We start from the raw sequence: 20,093 nt of genomic DNA, 5'->3' as shown, positions 1-20,093 counted from the left end.
GTCTCAAAGTGCCAATTGTTAAAGCCAGCCAACTGCAAAAGGTGTCCACATTTGACAGAAGTCAGCAGGGTTTTCCATCTGGAAGACAAAATTTTCTAGGAATTTCAGAAGAGTATCACAAGTAACTTCAGAAGTAGTCTCTGCTGCAGTTCAGGGGACAGAGAAGTCCTTCCCACAGATAAACTGGTACGATTTTGTCAAGCAGTGACAGACGGTATCCATCTCATTCAACGTTAACAGAGTTGCTATCTATTGCAGAGCAGTCCACTCATTCAAGCATCTTCCTGGTAGAAAATGGGAAGCCTGGATTTTCAGATCTCCTCTAGTGTGAACGGCACAGATGCACATGTGTGAATGCTCAGAAGTATAGCTCAGCCACACTGCTATGGATGTTCTTGTCTCTGTGGGGTGGGCCTCTCCAACCTCTCCACTGAATTTGGTCCAGAATGCAACAGTAAGGAGGCCAGAAGGAAAACAGGCAAAGAGGGACCCTGACTCCAACTAGTGCTTAGGTCTGTCAGTTGCAAGGACACAGCTGGAGCTCCTGTGCCTTATTTTTTATTCTTCACTACCCAGTGCACACAAGGAAGCTAAGGGAACCACGAAGTGAACTGCTATGTCCAAAGGTCATATAAGAAAGCAACAACAGAGAATGAAAGAGAATGAAAAAGCATACTCTTGAATGCCTGACACTTTCCTATGTGAGTATTTTTTCCACAGAATATAATAGGATAAAACAAGGGGGGGGTAAAGGATGGATAACATTAGACATTCTTAACAACAAGGTCAATTACGCAGTGAATCTCCCAAAGGAAGTGGTAGATGCTTTACTGATTAAGTCATATAAAAATTAAAGTTTCACAGCCCTAAGAACATAGTAAACAACTAAATGGGAAATGAGCAGGCAAAAATATGAAATCTCTCCCATCTTTCAGGGGTATGGCACCATTGTGTTTGTTTCACAGCTTTAAAGATCTCTTTTCAGATCAGGAGTTAAGCAAAGTCAAAGGACACAAGTGTCCAGGACTTACCTCTTGCCCATCTTTGTCTGTGGTGTCTTCTGCGTGGCCAGCCACTGTGGAGAGGAACTGCAGCAGCCGGTGTAGGGTATCGCAGTTACAGGGAGGTAGAAGATAAATGAGAAGCTGTAAGGTGCTTAGCTGTTCATCTGGCTCTAATACTAAGAGGGGAAAAAATACATTCTAAGAAAATCACTCCAACTAACCTAAAACCAGAACAAATATACTGTTCCCAGCCCAAAGGAAGGCGTAAGAATAGCTTTGTTTAAGGATCATTTTCCTTATAATATCAGAAGAAAAAGAGAAAACTTGAAGGACATATCAAAAGTGTAACAAATACTGTTATGGGATTTTTGCCTTGGTTGGTCAACTTTTTGCTCACAGGTTCATAGGATCTTTTCTCAGCCTATAAGAGAGCAAAATCCAGGTTGCACACTCCAACGCTGTCACTGGACACAAAAATCCTGCTTAATTTTCTACTTACTCCATTCACTTAGGTATAGCTACTGGTATATACAGGGCACCGCTGGGAAGCATTCCAGTCAGGCTTATGCTTTAGCCATTTTAAATGGGTTTTCTTACAATTTCATATCTTGCAGAGGTACTGGGAGACTGGAAAAGCAACTAGACATATAAAGGACGTTCTACAACCACCATCACTTTAACCATCTAAAATGCAATGGTAGCCAGCAACAAAGGTGGACAGAGGCAGGATCTCAGACATCAGGGCTAGAAAGAATCTGAAGAACACATACCAGGCAGCAGCGTAAGCTTGAAGGGTCCAACTTTACTTTTTCCCAAATCTGTGAGAGTCTGCACTCAGGTCTTAGGCAACACATTTGGGAGTACTTAATATGATGGCTTTGAGGACCATTAACTATGATGCAACTGGAACTTTTGAAGCTAGGTTTTTGAAGCCAGACTGGAATTTTGGTCAGTGAACAGCTCTAAAAATTAAAAGCATTAATGGTGCTAAGATACCAGGACTCATATGGGAGCCTGTCATCTGCTACTGCTGAACCAATGACAGGGTTAGGACTCAATAGATAACATGAATCACATTCTATATACAAATGCAAAAATGGGTATAATAAGTGAAATCTTTGTTGTTCTAGTTTTCTGGGCTATACTTACACAGTACGAAAACAAAGGAAAGACCTCAGCAAATTTATACTACACAAATATTTGGAGAAAATCAAGGCTAGAGTATTAAATGCACAGAAAAGAAGAATATGGTTAGTAGAGATCAAAGAATTCAAACAGGTAAGCTTTTGAAAATCAGTAAATCAAGATGCTGTAGAGCTCACAGAGAGTGTTGATGAAAGGTGTATAAAGTTCTCTGGTGAGAAGCGGGTCAGGCATGTCACGCAGAAATTCCTTTAACAAAGCAGCAACATCATGAATGCTGTGCTCTTCATCTAATACAACATCTATGCCCCGGTCAAACTCTTCACGCAACTGAAAAAGATCATGACACAAAACCACAGTCACTTATTGTCCCGATTAGTACATACCAACACAGAAAATCTTTTAAGATGTAGATTTACTCATTTTCACTTTCCAGAATGGACATGACTAGTTTTTGGTAAGGTCAAAGATATAATTCATGTCTAATTGCTGCTTATTCCATGATACATAACTTAAGGTTTGTACCAGACTGTAATAAAATACAATTCTTTCTTTCTAGCTAATATATGGCACTCTTTTATGAAAAAACGTGCCCAAGTAAATATAATTTTTGCAGAAATGTAAGATTAACATCAAAGGCAGAAACAAGGAAGAATAAGGAAAACTGCAAGAAAGGCTTTCTTATACCACCTTAATGCATTATCCCTAGATTTTAGGACCAGAAAGACTAAAATTGCATTTCATAACATTTATGTTTTTGTACAAAAACTTTAATAATAAGACAATGTTAATACCCAACAAACTCACATTTCTTTTGTGAGTTAAGACTGTATTTAAGCATAAGCAGTAAGCAGGCAGGTTCACTAAGACTTCACGGCATTTGTCCACACAGATCTTGTTCTGCCTTTCTAATTTAGTTATATTCACTAAGCGATCATCATTAGGGAGTTAACAAACAGGAAGCTAATACCATTACAAGGTATTGCTGTTTTTTTCCAGCTACAGTCCTCAGACAAATTCTGTATAATTCAATGGCATCACACTTGCCAAAGGCAGAAGAAATCCCTCTCCCTCATCCAATATGCCTTACGAAAAGATAAAAGCCTGCCTTTCTGGAGAGATTTCCCAGCACCAAGAGCAGAATACTTTCTTCAGGCTAAGAGCTCCACCTTTTACTCTCTTTTCATTTTGAAAATAGTCAAGATGTTTTAAAACTATTTCCTAGGAAAAATTCGAATCTTTGCTAATATTATGAGGTATCATGGTCTCAGATACACCTTCTCAGAGAGTAATTATATCTAAATCTTACTAAATAAGAGGAAATTTGAGGTATCGGCCTTCTTTACCAGGATTATTACAGACATATCAAAAAGAAGAAAGAAGGTAAGTCACAAGCAAACTATGTGTCTGTGATAATCTGTGGCAAATCTTGATCACAGGCAAATCTATCTTGAGTGTGTACCGTGTGGAGGAATGTAGAAAATCTGGTACTTTCAGCTGAAATTGTGCTTTCATAACGGGTGTGAAAGGTATTCAATAAAAACTACGGCCTCCTTTCTAATTTATTAAGACTACTTTTAATATTATTAGTATCAGTCATTACTAATAATGAATAATTATGTTATGAAGACCAGAATTTGTTCTTTATCTAATATTATGCTTCCCCCTGCTGATTTGTGGTCAAAGATTTTCCAGTGCCAACTTGGGGATTTCATTCCCAGCTCAATTCTACACTTCAGACTGGTGGCAAATGCGGAACATCCCTGTGAAGCACCATAAATTACCTCTATCCAGAAGATTGCTTCTGTACTTATTGCCCAAAAGCAGCTGAGGAAACAGATTAGCACTGCATCAGGAATTTAGACTTCCCAAATAGCTGCCTACATCATAAATTGCTGTTACAGTCTTGAATACGGCACTTCTGATCTGATATCCTGTGAGGCCTACAGAGATGTCCTAATTAGCACAGTATCAGATAATCATTGGTGAACATGGCCACATTTCAAGCCCAGGTACCATGGCTGTTAAAAACGGTGTATTTCTAAGTCTAAACTTTAGGTCTCAGACTTCATTCACAGGGAATACTTTCAGACTTTTGGAAAATACACCTGGTGAACTACAGCATCCACCAGAGCTTAAGACGTGAGAGTTTTGAAGACATCCATGCTGGGAGAGGGGATAGGAGAGCAGAGGTCTAGCCATGTTGCTCTTCAACCTCAGGGTCTGGCGGTTGCTTCAGCTGCAGAGCTGCCGCCAAGTCAGCAGGTCTAGCACAGAGGGCTACCCACCCTAAGCTCGGCAAGGATGCTCTGCTCAAGCATATGCAGTTTCTGGGCACAAGCTGGCACCTGGCAGCCCGATGTACCAGACCTACCACCTTGCGTCAACGCTAGCTCAGGAATCTTTGTCCTACACCCCACTGAACATGAAGGAGGTGGCTTGTAATAGATGCACTTGTTCTAGATTTTCTCTTCCTGCTCACCAACCAAAAACCCCACTGGCACATGCATTTACTTACCTATGTATTTACTGCAACAAACTACAGTTGAAATAGGACATTTTCTAACTGGGGGAGGAAGGGAAACAAAACTATGCCTACTTTCTACACAAGAAAAACTAATGAACAGCTGCAAAAGCACACCAAAATCTGAGTACTGGGTTTGGCTTTCCATGGTTCAGAAAAGGAGTGGAATTTTAATTGAATCCAGACTTTCCCATGTGTTCATGTTGACAGCATTTATTATTATAACTGCAAGGGCCAAGCTGATGCTTCCATGTTGTTTAATGAAATATATTAGTTCACCTAATTCAATAAATTAGTCCATGTAATAGCATACATAAATACCCAAATCTCTTGATTTCTTCAGCTTTTGAAAACACAGTAAAAGAAAAACCGGTGAAAGTCATTGATGTTTGAAGCAAGGCTTAGTTCACAAGTAAATTATACAAGCCCTCTGCTTTTTCCCCAGAGGTATCATGCAATTGTATTCACCCCTGAATGATAATATATGTTTTATAATATATGTTTTGACATTGAAGCTTGTAATGCAAATGACAGGCAACTTACTTTTTACTTTTCAATAGTTTATCTAGTTCAGTGTTGATCTAACAACTGCCTCTGCAGACCATGAATGTTTTTAGCTTTGTGTTACACCAGCCACTCAGCAATAGACACTGCTAGAGAATAAGCTACAAATCAGTAGGCTACACTGTCCTACCAGCCAGAATCAAGTCAGTTTAGCTATTCAAGGTAACTTTCCAGAGTGCCAAACATTATACTGTGTAGTTTTTGCAACAAAGAACTATTACTTCCGAGATCAGATGCAGTCAAGCTTTCTTTTGCTTTTTTCTATTTTACCTTTTTGGTCTTATACTTCCTGGCAGGGGTATTTTCCTGTAACTTTTTATCCCCTCCCTAAGCATCATGCAACCATTAAGCGCTATTCTCTACTGCTCTAATTCAACGTGTATTCCCAACTTCTGGGAATAACAATGCAACATCTACGACTGAAGAAACACCCACTTCTGACTGTCTCTGGAACCTAACTGTACACTATCTTTGCTTTTTCAACATTTGGCTGAGACTAGGACTTGGATGGGTCTGCTCTGACCTTCAAGTTTAACAGGGGTGAAAGAAAGGTGATATTTGGGAGCAGCGATTTGAGGGTCAAAGAGATTGTTCTGTACTTGCATGTTTTCTCATACTGTGAGTTTTCCAATAAAGATTTACAGTTTGGGTTTACTTTGGGAGCTTCAGCTGTTTCTGAGATGACACTAGCAGCCAAGATTTTTTTTTCCCTACAGTGTAACCTTTGGAAAATTTCATCACTGTAGTCTATTTGGATCTTCAACCCTGTGCTACTTCTGCAGAGAAAAACATACAGAGACTGTTAACCTGCTGAGAACCTGACAAGGATTTCACCAGATGTGAAGGATGACTGGAAATGGCCTGTTATGAACCATCAAAAAACCAATAAAGTCACTGACCCAGAAAGCCTGAATTTCACCAGGTGACGGATGGGGAGGAAATCACTTAACAGAAAGGAATCGGGTTTGTTTGTTTCATAGCTGATGAGGGAAAAGCGTATCCATATCCACTCACCTGTCTTACTCTCTTTTTTGAGCTTCCAACTCTGAATATTCCTACTGTCTGGAGACCTGCAAGTGTAGCACATCAGACAACTGTTTTATTGTTTAATTTTCTGCTGAAAATTGCATTGAACCGAAGCAATCTGGGCTATGTGTGTACTTAAAAGAATAAAAAACCTGCAATGTGTTTCTCTACAAACTTGTACTTACCACGCTGATGCAAAACTCAGTTGTCTTGGATTATGAAGCCATCCACTGTAGTTTTTAAGGACCTCACATCACCTAACCTCAAAACAGCATCACCATGACAGTTCTTGTAGTACCATTTTGGTAGTGCCCCGCTGCTACTCCGTGAGGGACAGAGGTATGCAGAGAGTGAGGCACTGCTCAGCATTTGGAGGTGGCACTTCCAGGACTGGCATCAAAGGAAACAGGCAATAAAATAACTAAATACTTGGGCACTGAGCTGTGTCTTTGGATACAGGAAGCAGTCGGTGTTTGGGATTACCTGCTGGCTCTATAGTGCCTGTCAAGACAAAGCTGAGAGTTTCCTTCAAAGGGACATAAGTAGGGCACTCAGGCAGATTACGAGAGGGAAGAACTCTACCTGGGAGTTGTGTGCAGTTTATAGGGTAGGAACAGCTATTATGTGGAGGGAAAGCTATAAAGAAGTACTGTTGTACTTCAGGCAAAGTGCAGAAGGTGTGCCTCTTGTGTCATTTAGACTTAGAGTGACTTGGAAATGGGTGTTGCCTGCTATTCCATAAGAAATCAGTTCAAAACTCCTTCTAGCCCTGTAGATACTACCTGAATATCAAACAAACAATAACGTGGTTGTTGAATAGACATACTTTGCTGAGTAACAGAAACTGAAAAATTTGAGAGTAAATGTCACCTCAGAGGTGGTCTTTAGCAATGAGAATGTGAGTGGAAATCTTAGAGACTTAAGTAGCTGTGTACATAATATCATTTTACACAGCTGGACCTTTTTTGCAAAAAGGATGAAATTATCTATAAGCTTTGAAAAGTTTGCAGTCTAACAAAGGCTACTCTGCAACACTCATTTTCTCTACTGACATACAGGAGATGTAAAATAACCTTGCAAAACAAATGCCTTTTGACAGCCATGAGGCTACAATTGCTTGCTAGAGACGTGCAGCTTTGCAGTGGTGTTTGGAGTTGCAGATTTTCATCAGAGAAATTCAGATAGTATTCTGCCTTTTAGCTTTTAGTCTCAACATGACACATCTCTTCAAATATTATTCTATCTTTGGTTAACAGCAAATCACATTGATGGAGTAAAATCTAGTAAACCCAGGAACATTGGCAGGGAATCATCTGAGATGGAGATACTCGTATTGGGTAAAAACTGGAGGCTGGTTACCAGTTCCTGCACAAACATACAGTATTTGTTTTACACTGTGGGTCTGCAGGAATTCAAGCCTTTACAACTCTGGGACATGATCCCAGGGAAAACAGGGAAGGTGAACAAGGCCAGGGACTTTTATGGCTAAAAACATAACCATTTTTTGTCATATAATGTTCAAAATGATCATTTAAAGCATTCATGAGAAACCCCTAGGTGATTTGCTGCTGAAGAATTGGCCTAAAGGACTTATGTATACAGGCAAGTATTTTCAGAACCAGAAACTTGGTCCATCATATGGCCTGGAATGACGTTGCTACAGGATTGTTGCTAGAACAGAAAGTCCTCTATTATCCCTAAAGTGAACAAGCAAACAGTAAGTGTCCGTCTTCTGCAGTCTTTACATTTCTCAAAGTCAACCAATCCCGATGACTGTTTTGTGGATGACAGATTAAATTGAAAATTGAAGAATATCAATATTTGCCCCATATTATCTCAGATTATTGTGTTGTGGGGTACTACAGTGCACTCTTAGAAAATGCACAAAAAAATCATAAATTTTCTTTAAAAGGAAACTTTAATGTAAAGCAAATATTTTAGTAAAGAATGTTGTATAGAAAAGAATCTTTGTTATGACAGTGGGTTAAGTGGATTAAAAAATATATCCACAGATGTTCAAGTGACACAAAATCACAATATGCAAAGGATACTCAGCTGGATGGCTTTTTTGGCTGACTCAAGACACTTTTATGTTCTCCAAACTCAGCTACCCTTGGTTAAAGGGATGGAAGTAATTCATCTCAAACTTAATCATCCCCACACTTATTTGTCAGCCACAGTATCTAATCTCTGTAAAAGGCTAACAATGACTCTCTTCCGCAGTTTTCCTTTATATATTTGTAAGCAACATGGTTTTCACTTATGTAGTGTAAAAGCTTAGCATTGTTGTTTAAATTGCAGACTCTGATCTGCAAAAACCTTTCATTCAGAGTCAGTACATGATTTCTTTCTGGTCAAATTAGGTATCAAATGTATCATTTGGTGTTGCAGTCACCATTACTTAATGGTTTATTTGTTATCTGGCCATGTGATAACTGTCTTGCTGTGGCCAAGTTATTTCAATTCTCATTAAAAATCTTTACAAGACTAAGATACATTGGGAGAGATGTTGAACAGATACCTTGGTTAACTATTGTTTCTGCATTACATAAAGCTGGTGGGAGGTTTGTGTATGGACGATCATGAAGACACGAGAAGAGTATTGGCAGGAGTTTATAATTCCCTTCGGAGAGAGCAGGCCTGAGCCTGAGGCTGGTCAGGAGGACTCAAGCCAGGGACAAACTGAGTAGGCAGCCTGCAAGCCTTGTAGTGAACAGGAAAAAGCTTCTTGGAGCTTAATATAATTTAGCATGGGACTTTTTTCTTTCTCTGAGCCTCTATCTTCAAATGGTGTTTCTAGTTAAGTCTTGCACTGTAGTATAAACAGTTAATTTAGCTCTTACACCCTAAGATCCACTGGTTGCGAAGAATGACTCCAGGCTGAGTGGCACATTTCAGGATTTCTTTCTCACGGTATGGGTAAACCCGTGGGGTGTGAAGAGCCATTCCTGCAGAGCTGAGCACTCCAGTATGAGATGAACGACCTCCAAGAAATGTCTCTTCCCCCATGCTGTATGGGCCAGTTTGCAAGCTCGTAGCATAGATCCTTAGTTTGGGAAGGTATCATCTAAGTAATTATTTGCGAGACAGTATCTTTAGCAAGAGGCAAAATAGGAGGGAAAGTGCCTGACTTTCAAACATGTCCTTGCAATTGGAAGTATATGCTTGCTTCTTGAAATACACATTTATTTATATTATAGCAAAAATATATCTGCCACTCCTGGGAAAACAAAATATTCTTACCATGCTTTTCCAAGTGCTGGCAGCAACTATCTACAAGCCGGGGAACCTGCCTGTAAATAGGGTTCAGGCTTAGTTTCTTATCTCTTGCCTTTTCTTTCTTGCTCTGGGCTTCTGCTGGCAAGGAGAGCTGGAGAGCCTCCAACAATCGTGACTGATTGTCATCAAGATCTGTAATAGAGTCCACAGACATCGCGCCCTGTAAAATATACACACATGAACAATCAGTATGGCTGGAGAAATCTACATACCACAGGACGCTACCTAACAAAGACTTTTGCTTACCTGCATTTTAAACAAACTAATATAAAAATACAATTTGCTGCATAGTTTTTGTAAATTAATGAAGTTATAATACCAGTGTAATGGATGGGAAAATCACAATGGTACCAATGCTATTATTACCACACTACAAGGAATACAAATTAGATATTGAGAAAACTAAATGCTTTCCACTCACTTGGCACACCTTTTTATTGTTGTAAGCCTGCACATACTGCAGGACAAGAATGAATCATGGTCTGTGTGCGCACCTCAGCAGTGCAATACTTATGTGCATGGAGATATATATACATTTTTAAACCTCATTCCCTACTTCTTCTGCAGCTTGGGCCATTGTATCAGTGAAAATGATGCAAATAAATAGATTTACAACCATACACCACTTACAGTTAACTAATAACACAAATACATACAACTGCAGAGATTGAAATTATCCCATGTTATCACAGAAAAAAGACACACCAGAAAAGCAGAGGGGTAATATTTTTTAGATAATTCTACTTCACGTATCTTAATATTTTAAAATCATTAAAATTCCAATGAAAGCTTTGAAAACTATGTTTGGATTACAGCAAGGCACAGAAATTCAAGCAGTCTGTAAAGGATAAAGCAGCACAAGCAGCAAGAGGTTTATGGCATGTTTCAATGTTCACACTTGAAAAATAAGATTACTTGTTTCAAACGACAAGATGACTGTCACTTCAAAACGACCGTTTTCCTCAATTGTTATTAAACTTACCAGGCAAAAAAATTTTAGGGGATAATCTAGGCTTATAAATAATAATAAAACAAAAAGAAAAATTTCATTTTTAATTCTCATTAAAAATATCTATTGTAAATTATTTTCTTTCTTTCTGAAACACAGGATACATTTTACCATAGCATAAAATGTACTGTACAGGAATCCAGCATGTCATCCTAAGAGATAATGAAGAAAATGTAAATTCCCATTCAAAACTTTGCTGACAACTCTAATTTCTTAAAAGCACACTGTTCTGCTGACAGGTATTTCATAGACTGCTGGTGAGATCTCTACGTTTATTAAATGAGAACTGTACAACTGCTAGGGAATTTCAAGCTCTAGAAGTATTTTCTTCCATCAGCCTAGACAACTGAACTTTACAAAGATTTTCAACTCATAGGCAACTCATACAAAATCCACTGAGATTTCAAATGAATTTAAAACCTTTTAGTTCATAATATCTTTAAAAAAAAAAAAGCATATAACTTATCAGGTATAGTTCTGTTTCTCATAACTCATGGAAGACTTATAAATAAAACACAGTGAAGTTTTCAGATTTTTTTGGACCCATGTCTCTAAACAATTACTAGTCCCTTTAGAATGCAACTTTGACCTTGATTTCTGATGTCTCTCAGAAGTACATTTGCTTGATTCCCTTTACCATTTCCTGCCAAAAGCAAACAAAAAACCCCTCCAAAACCAAACAAGAATCTCTGGCTATGATCCATGTGTGTAAAATTTCAACTGAACAATTTTTCTATTTTGTTCTTAAGAGTGTGGGGTTTCAGGCATCAAAATTATTCGACTGTCACTGACAAGCCTAACACCATCCTCACCGCTGCAGCTCGCAGGCAGTTCCTGTATGACAGGTGCCCTCCTTTATACCCTGCCTTTAACTGGTCCTTCCCTGTCTGCTAAGCATCCTCACCTCATGAACATTATTATCACAGAGTCACTTAAGTCGGATTCAGATCCCTAAAATAGATGTAAATACAGTCAGTTCACCATTATCCTTGGGCATTTTATCAAAGTTGTGGATTAACTGAGGCACTGAGCTGGCTTTATGAAGGGTGACCTTGAGATCAGTGGCTGAAGTACCGCACTGCTTGGCAATACCAAATCCAGGACAGCTCTGATTTTAAATTTCAAAGTGCACAGGAAAATACTACCAACATACTCCACGGATCCAGCTCAAACTCAGCCAGACCTATATGACTGCTGAGGAATGATGCAGGAGATCATGCACATTGCTGCCCACTACTCCAGAACTATTAACACAGACACAGTGCTACTTAGACTGCAATGCCCAGCAACCAGAGAAAAATCAAGTTCCATCTACTAGGCGTTACCTTTGCACATAATGGATACCAGTCCCTGCTCCATCATGACAAGCTCAAAATCTAAATAAAACTGGGTAAGTCTTAAGCTAAGCACACAGAATCATAAAGGAAAGTGGAGATTAAAGAGGAGATGGAAAGAACAAAAAGAAAATGAAGGCCAGAGGGACAGGTGTGGAATGAAGGCCAGATGAAGCTTTTCTTTACTTTTTAAAGGTTACAGAAGGCTTTTCTCTTCTGAAAAGAGGAGCAATATTACAGAGTGTGCATGGGATCAAGTACTATCCATGGCGGATCCATTTTCACTCCATACATTATGGTATTTGAGTAGTAAAGCAGTATGACTGAGCTCCTAATACCTGAATAAATTTTGGCTGCATAATATATATATAAAAATAATATATTAATAGAGAGTCAGAATATTTTCTATAATAAGCACACAGAAAGTGCCTTGCTGGATGACCAGGGTCTCAACTTCAAGCTGCTGGGCAAAAATCCTACACAGAAAATGCAGCAACAGTGACTTCTGTCTAGCTCTTGGAGGAGAGATAACCACAGCACTCATACTATGAGCTCTGCAGCCAGCATTACCTTATATCCCTTACTGAAAGCCTCAGCTGGGTGTTTGAAGACTCACTGGGATACACAGAAGCGAATGACACAGTTGCAAAGAAGTGAATGGCACAGTGATAAACAATCCCTCCAATTTAAGTTTGAGGACTGCACTCCAGATGTCTGTGTAGTATTTGTGTGAGAAACTGGTTGTATCAGTTGCATGTACTAATGAATCATTTTTAAAATTTTTTTTAAGCATTTGCCTTGATATAGTTGAAAATAAACAGTGCAACACTGCCCAAGAGAAAAGATAAGTGCAGGCTTCCTTACCATCCCTTAAAAAACCTCAGGGGAGTAGAGTAAGTACACTGATAAGCAGAAGTATAAAGGCCAAAGACAGACAAGATATGGGACACGAGTTGATATTAATGTTAAATAATTGTCAATTCATGAAGTACATTACTGAATAACTGAGGTTCATTCCTGAGAGAAGATGCCAGCTACCTCCACGTCACACTGCCCAACTTAATCTACTCTTACTTCTCTGTAGGTGAACCACGTGCTACTGCATCCTCATGACTATGGACTAAAGGCTCAAATTCCACACCCTGAAAGCTGCAATCCTGGTATTAGCAAAGAACCAAACCAAACAAGCAAAACCCCCACAGGCTTCTAGGAACTTGGTCCTGATGGAGCTATAACCTTTGGATGTAACCAAGGATCCAGGCTCCTTCTGCTTGCTGGCTGGTCAAATGCATGTCAGAGATCTTATCACACTTGGTGAGAAGAACAGCAGATGACCCATATCTGGACACATGAATTATCCTTCCCTCATATGAAAACAGGTTCTGAAGCCAATGGGTGTATACAGTTAATTTCTATTTTTTGTCACTGCCTGTGCCAAATTCTGAAAGAAGTTGGCGGGTTTCCCTTCACACTTACATTCAAGTGTACTTTGCACTTTTGTGTGAACACAACTGCCTGTTCACATGGTCTGGACAGGCTAATAGATGTGCATTATGTGTATATAAGAATGCAAACAGCTTCAAATAGCATGCCCTCAGCTATTTGCAGAAAGAATGTAGACACTTCAAGCTTCAGCTGACAGCTAGAGGGAAAGAAGGCAGGTCATGGGGCTCTTCAGTCTTCTCTTAATTTGCAATTTACTCCAGTTCTACCCCTCTTAACACTGTGGCTTGAAGAGCCCTACATAGCATTTCTCTGAAGCAGGTTTTATCCTAGGGATGAAAGAAGGTGAGGATCCTAAGAAAATATTTTATTTTCCAGAGTCTGTTCTTGTACCCCAAATTCTCTCTCAGATTACTTAACAGGGGTTTTTATTGAAAGTATTTTATTATGCTTTTTTTTTCTCCCTCCATTGCAAACAAAATTAAAAAGCAGTAATTCTAGAACCTCTATCCCACGGTAACAAAAAACCCCCCAACAGTACTGCTGTTACTAGCTGCAGTACTGGAAAGCTCAGAGCATAAAATTTACTTACAAGGAACAGAACCCTGTAAACAAATGGTCAGCCAGATACCTATTTTACATGCAGGATTAACATTCAACCCAAACCACCACACTGTGTTCTGCTGCCAAAGGCATCTTCATTTCTGTATGCAGAAACGTCCTTCAAAGAGCCTGGTACAAATTTATTCTGACAACTTCTTACTTACCACCAAGGACGTGATGAGAATTAGGCCATGGGGGTTTTTATTAATATTAGGATAGAGATTAATAGTTAGATTTATTTCCAAGTTTGTGGAGCTAGATTAACATAAGCATACATATAAATATCAATCACATAGGTTTTGTCTTCCCCAGCTGAAAAAATTAGGTTGAAGATGGATGGAATTTGTTAAATCTAAAAGACCTAGACAGAAGGAGGTAGATAAAGGGAGTGAACAGGAAGACTTCTAAATAATCTCTCTGCCACTTTGCGATCTGTAACAGACTTGCACAGTCCATGTGATCTTTTCCCACCAGCACCAGAAAAAGACGATTTCCACTACAGTTAGAATTTTCTGGTATTAACCAGGCCGGTTTCCACCTGAAAAAAAAATGACTGTTCAAACATGACAGAAGAAATTTCCCACAATCCACAGGCACAACAGGGTTTTTTCCTGTTCCAGCTAGATCCTCCAGACCTAGTGGCATGCACCACATTGTGATGGGTCTACTTACACGCCTCCTGGCTCGTGGCGCTGGCTCGGGTGTGTTAGGAGAAGTGGATTCGTTTGGTGTTTCCGAGGTTGAGCTAAGAGATGAGTTACTGCTTGAAAGTTCTTTGTTCTGCCTTTTAGTTCCGAACGGCAAAAGAAAGGCCACAAAATCTGAAACATCTTTTTGCTCTTCTCTCTGAGAGTCTTGCTTGAGCTTGTAGGCCCGGTCATTAGCAATCACTTGGGACAAGGGCATTCCAAAAGCCTGGGGAATAAATTCTGCAACAACAACAAAAAAATTAGTATTTACTGAACATTTGATATTTATTTAGTACAAAAAGAATTAACTATTAAGCTGTTAAAAAAACCAACAATCTGAAGTCCTTTTAAATATATAATGATTCCAATGAGGTACTGGACTGCATAATAATAATAACAACAACATTCAAACAATAAAACAATAGTGGAGACGTGCCAGGTAATTGTAGCCCATGGTATCTGAATCCTGTTTCCAGCTGGATCATGATATACCACACAGAATATACCACACAGATATACCACACAGAATCTTGGAAAATCACTTGGGAGCAGATCTAATTAAGATCTTAATTTCCACTGAAAGCAACCCAAAGTCAGGCACATTTGGCTACATCTTGATGGTGCAGAAGGCTGTCAGAGGCTCCAGTAACCTAATCCTGAGACTGGGGAGCCTAGCTGGACCGTGCCACAGCTCCCTCATGTTTCAGACCCCTTCACCAGGTTTCTTTCTCACAAATGCTGCAGGACACTAGAGTCGAGGGGTACAGGCACGTGCGTGGGTCTCATTACAGGTCAGGAGGGTATGCACCTACCTGTACAGGGAGCTTGTAAGTGCATCCACTATTCAGACTAAGCCTTCAAGGATATGGTTTTAATTATATACAAGAACTATGCTGCTTTAACATACTGGTAAGATTAAACCAGTTTAATACTGGTATATCCCTGTAAAGGTCCTTCGTAACAGTACAAAAAATACATAGGGACATATAGAAACACAGGATAATACAGGTTTCTCTCAGTTAACAAAAAGAACATAATCCCATCCCACATCAATATAACTGTAATGTACAAAACCAGCATATACTTCAGGTCTCACAGTAAAATGCTCAAATGTTTTACAAAACAGAAAAATGCTCTACAGTGAATCAGACAACAACAATTAACATTGAAATTCTCATCATTAAGTTTCAAATCTAGACCTATCTGAGATTAGTAGAACCAAAACCATTGGGACAGACTGCCAACCAGAATTGTTTTTTGCTCAAATAAAATGAAAAAATAGCCAGAGACTCTATTCATCCTGGTGAAAATGGGTGCAAGTTCTCCTAGGTTCCAGCTTCAGACCTGCCTGTATCAGCAACAAATAAAGCACCAGAGATTAAAAGCAACTTTTTGTTTTTTAAGTACGAAAAAAGGAACAACAACAACAAAAAAGGGCAAACAAAATAATCCTTATATACTCATCCTCTCTTTTGCCACAGCTGTCTAAATTAAAGGCCAAAGTTCCTCCTGGGACTTAAAGTCTGACTATATATTTGATGACACTTTCAAATTTTATCTAGGCTTGCATTATCATTAAGATTAAAGTAAGGCATTGGAAAGAAGAGTATATTTTATGAATCTTGAATGAGGACACTATTAGCCTATAATACTAAAGAGACAAGGGCCCTTTGTTCTGATTTGGTGAGAAACATTACTGTTCTTTAGAAGTATGAAATGTTAAAACATGAACTAACTTTGGTGGCCAGACAAAACTAAATCAGGAAGCAGAGCCTCACATATCAAGCAAGTCTGGAGGTGACCTGTGAGTAGAATGACATCTAAAACTGTCTGCGTTTAATTTAAGACAAGAAAGAATATCATCACACGGGTATCAAGCCATGGGGGGATTGCCAGTTCCAGGAGTTCAGCGTTAGACCCGTCCCTCCTGTACCCAGCAAGAGTGTGCCTATAAAATGTTGAGAGTATTAGTATTAAAATTTTTTACTGTTCTGAATTATCTTCCCAATGAACATTTAAGACCACAAACTTGAAACACACATATGCAACATGTCTCCCCTTCTGCCTGTCTAACCAGGTACTTTGTTATACCTCCAGAATCCCTATTTATCTGTCTTTCCACAACATTTCCTGAGAAAAGCCACTGAGCCAAACGAAATCCTGAACATGAAATATTTCTCTGGCTCACGGACACTCGTGCTTCAAATTGGGACGGGACAGCAGTACACAGCCCAGTGATGCCCAACAGCATGCTGATGCCATTGATATTACAGCACTAGGATCAACTGGGACAAGATCAGCAGGAGATGAGATCTCAGCACTGCTTCATTAAAGGAATTCCATTAAAATGACCCTCTCCCTGACTTCATTATGTAAAGGCTGGTATTTTGAGGTAGGTGTTGCTCCTCCTTAAAAACCCTCAGGTGTGGGATGCCAGGTTTTTAATTGCTCCTGCTCAACGTGCCTGTGTAGCAGTGAAAGGACACTGAACCTCTGCTCTAGGCTGCTTTGCTGTAGGCCTCCTTCTCAGAGGACATGAACCACTTCTCTGATTTCTCAATGTCTGGCAGAGATGGGGAACTGGATGAAAACCAACTGGCTGATTTTCAGACTAAATACAGATGGAAGTGATGCTGGCTGGCAGTGGTAATTACGTTAAAAAATTGGCAAAACCGGTAACTTTTTGCTCGTTTGTTGAAATTAAGAGAATTGGTTGCACCCTCCGCAGATTGGCTACAGCCTCAAGTTCCCACCAAAACTAGTGTGTGTGTGCTGTGGGGGGTAGTGGTGGGGAGCATGTTTTGCCCAGCACTCTTCAGAAGTATTCGATCCCAATGATTTTCTTGTTGGACAGGTAATGTCATGTCCATTGGAGTGAATGCCAGTCCTTTTGACATTTCTGATTCATTGAAAAAAGAGTTGTAGTCATGCAAAGTATTTAGCAACCCACTGATGGGGAAGAAAGGGCACTGACTCAGATGTAAGATGTGTAGGTTTGAGGCTCTGGTCTCACAATCAAGCTAAAAGCTCCAACTGCCTATTTTCTGCTGTAGGCTGGAGATCCCTACTGTTGGAGACATTTAATTTGTATGAAGAAATGTTCCTTAGAGCAGGGTCTTAAACTTTGGTCTGTTGTACATATACTAAGTGAGTGCCAAAGCTACCAAGTTAGTCACTCTCTGTGAAACCAACAAGAATTTGATCACTTATTCAATCACCAGAGTGGGCAGCTTAAAAAGAAATTTTGCAGAAAGCACCATGTAAAAATATGAAACAACCTGGCAGACTGGGCAATCAGTGTGGAAACGCAGAGTCATACCCTTAGCCCGAACAGCAGCATACAAGGACTTGACTTTTGATCTATTCTGGTTTTTAGTGTTTACTGGCACAGGAGACGATTTGCTGTTTTGGAGAGGTGCACAATTTCTTTTACCAGAAAGTCTGTCTTGCAGCTGAGGAAAGTTTCTTAACAAAATTTTGATCAAAACTGGTACGTTCCTAAGAAATCTTTCTGTGATGGCAAATCAGCATTTTCTAATAAAAAGCAGCATGTCACATAAAAACTCCCAGCCAGATCAAATAAAAGTTGCAGTGACCAGAAATCCTTTTCTTTGCTAATCAAATGATGATATCCAGGATGTTGACCCATATGGTTAGCTTACTTGGCATCATGCCACCCCATCCAAGTATAGTTTTGAAAACTCCTCTGAAGTTTCAGCTGGTGAAAATTGTGGTTTCCATCCCACAAACCATAGCAGTCTATTAAGAACCAGTGAGGTTCTATACTCTAGACCCTAATGAGGCTTTCAATGTCAATAAAGTGAACAGCATACAATACAGCAACTTTGGATAGTCTCCTTAGCACTTTGGGGTTTTTTTCTTAAGTACACCTTAAGTGCTGGTTTTGAGCTGCTAAAACCTTATGACCAAGATCTAATGAGGTGCTTGTACTACCTCTATTTAAATGACTGGAACAGAATGGGAGACAGCTCAGAGAATAATATGCTTTAAAAGGGATATTTAAATGGACTTAGGTCTGGACTTAAGTCTGGACTTCTTTAAGTCAACCTCCCCAGCTAGCCAGACTGGGTAACTCTGTTTTGCTAGCTGAAATTAATTACTTTGGATCCGTAGAGGGCGTGATGGAAGCAAGAAAATAAGGAAAATGGAAACCTTGATCCATAATGGGAACAGCAAAACTCCCTCCATCTGAAGGTTCATCAAAACCCTGCACTAACTCTAGAAGACTCGAGATAAGACAATGTTCTCACAGCATCAGCTCTGTGGCTGAAAATCCCTTGTCCAGCTAGTCAGAGCTCACTGACCTTCAAGGAGTGATATAAGGCCTTTGCAATTACCTAGGCTTTTTCTGTGGGTAGGTCTTTGTTTTTTTAAAAAAATTGTGATGTTCTTCAGTCCTTTAGTTGACTTCAGTACAAAATATGACAGAGCGTTGCTTAAAAAAACCTTTCGTATGCCTAGAGAGCAAGAGAAACATTTTTGAAGTTTTTAAAAAAGCATAGTGGGGTGCTGGAAAGGCTTGAGAAAAACACGTTGCTGATAAACTATAATAAAAAAGAAACTTCATCTATTCAGCTCTCTTCTTGGGCTATGCCAAGGCATTCTAACATCATGATAGGTTGAATTACTGAAGAACAAATGCAAACATTAAGAAATACCTCTAAATTTACTGCGCATGGCTGGGAAGTAAACATGGAAGATGTTCTCAAGAATTTTGAATGAAAGAAAAATCAGACATCTACTGCTGGATCTCCATATGCCACTGAGTTACCAGGAAGGCCTTTTCTCAGAAACTCCAGCAGCTCTGCTAAGGCCCCACGGATGAACCTCTCAAGTATTTACATTCCACACAGAAACACCAGCAAAAGGGATGATTTTCAGTTGCTCAACAAATCACGTAACAAGTGATTATTGTTTCTGAGCAGGTCTCTTAGTTCACCTGCAGGGTTTACTGGAACCAAGGCAAAATGGTGCTGGTTTACTGATAAAATCTTCTAGGAGAAATCCTTTCTGGGAGGCATCTCTCTCAGGAATGCTTGTGTGTACTTTCCAAGTAGGCATGCTTATGCTGACCCCTGTATCACTGGCAGGAGATGGACGAAAGGCTCCACTTCTGCTGCTGTCAAAATTAGCAGTGAATTTGTCAGGGAACAGTACCCGGCTGCCAGCATGCAGAGCATCCTGAGAATTTCTTATTCCAAGCAGCACTGACATTTTATTGCTCCTCCAGCCTGAGTACTGTTTGTCAGCAGCTAAAGCAAATGTTTGGAGACATATGTAGACAGCAAAACTGAGAGTCACGATGGCCATTAATAACAAGGAGGCTGGGTAGAGAAAAGCAAAGACACTGAATGCTAGAAACTGAAAATATTGCTTAAATATCTGGGTGGAGCGCTGCTCTCCTATTTTGTCTGTTTACATCCGGCACGTTTTGCTAGATCCTGCTCTGGTGAG

The 20,093-nt window shown here is 39.6% G+C and overlaps 1 protein-coding gene across 5 annotated transcripts in view; it reads right to left on the bottom strand.

Annotated features, from left to right (window-relative positions):
• Positions 1-20,093, bottom strand: part of ARHGAP6 (Rho GTPase activating protein 6) — a 339,527-nt gene that overhangs the window by 19,004 nt on the left and 300,430 nt on the right. For all 5 annotated transcript variants that reach the window (XM_072849492.1, XM_072849490.1, XM_072849493.1 and 2 more), the window contains 5 exons: positions 14,602-14,858; positions 9,505-9,700; positions 6,250-6,305; positions 2,327-2,477; positions 1,032-1,180 (listed from right to left, as the gene is read on the bottom strand). In XM_072849492.1, the coding sequence (XP_072705593.1) occupies positions 1,032-1,180; positions 2,327-2,477; positions 6,250-6,305; positions 9,505-9,700; positions 14,602-14,858 (809 nt within the window). The remainder of the gene's footprint in view (positions 1-1,031; positions 1,181-2,326; positions 2,478-6,249; positions 6,306-9,504; positions 9,701-14,601; positions 14,859-20,093) is intronic.

Source organism: Ciconia boyciana, chromosome 1 (assembly GCF_034638445.1).
Source record: "Ciconia boyciana chromosome 1, ASM3463844v1, whole genome shotgun sequence".
Lineage (NCBI taxonomy): Eukaryota > Metazoa > Chordata > Aves > Ciconiiformes > Ciconiidae > Ciconia > Ciconia boyciana.
This window is presented reverse-complemented; position numbering and strand designations above follow the sequence as displayed.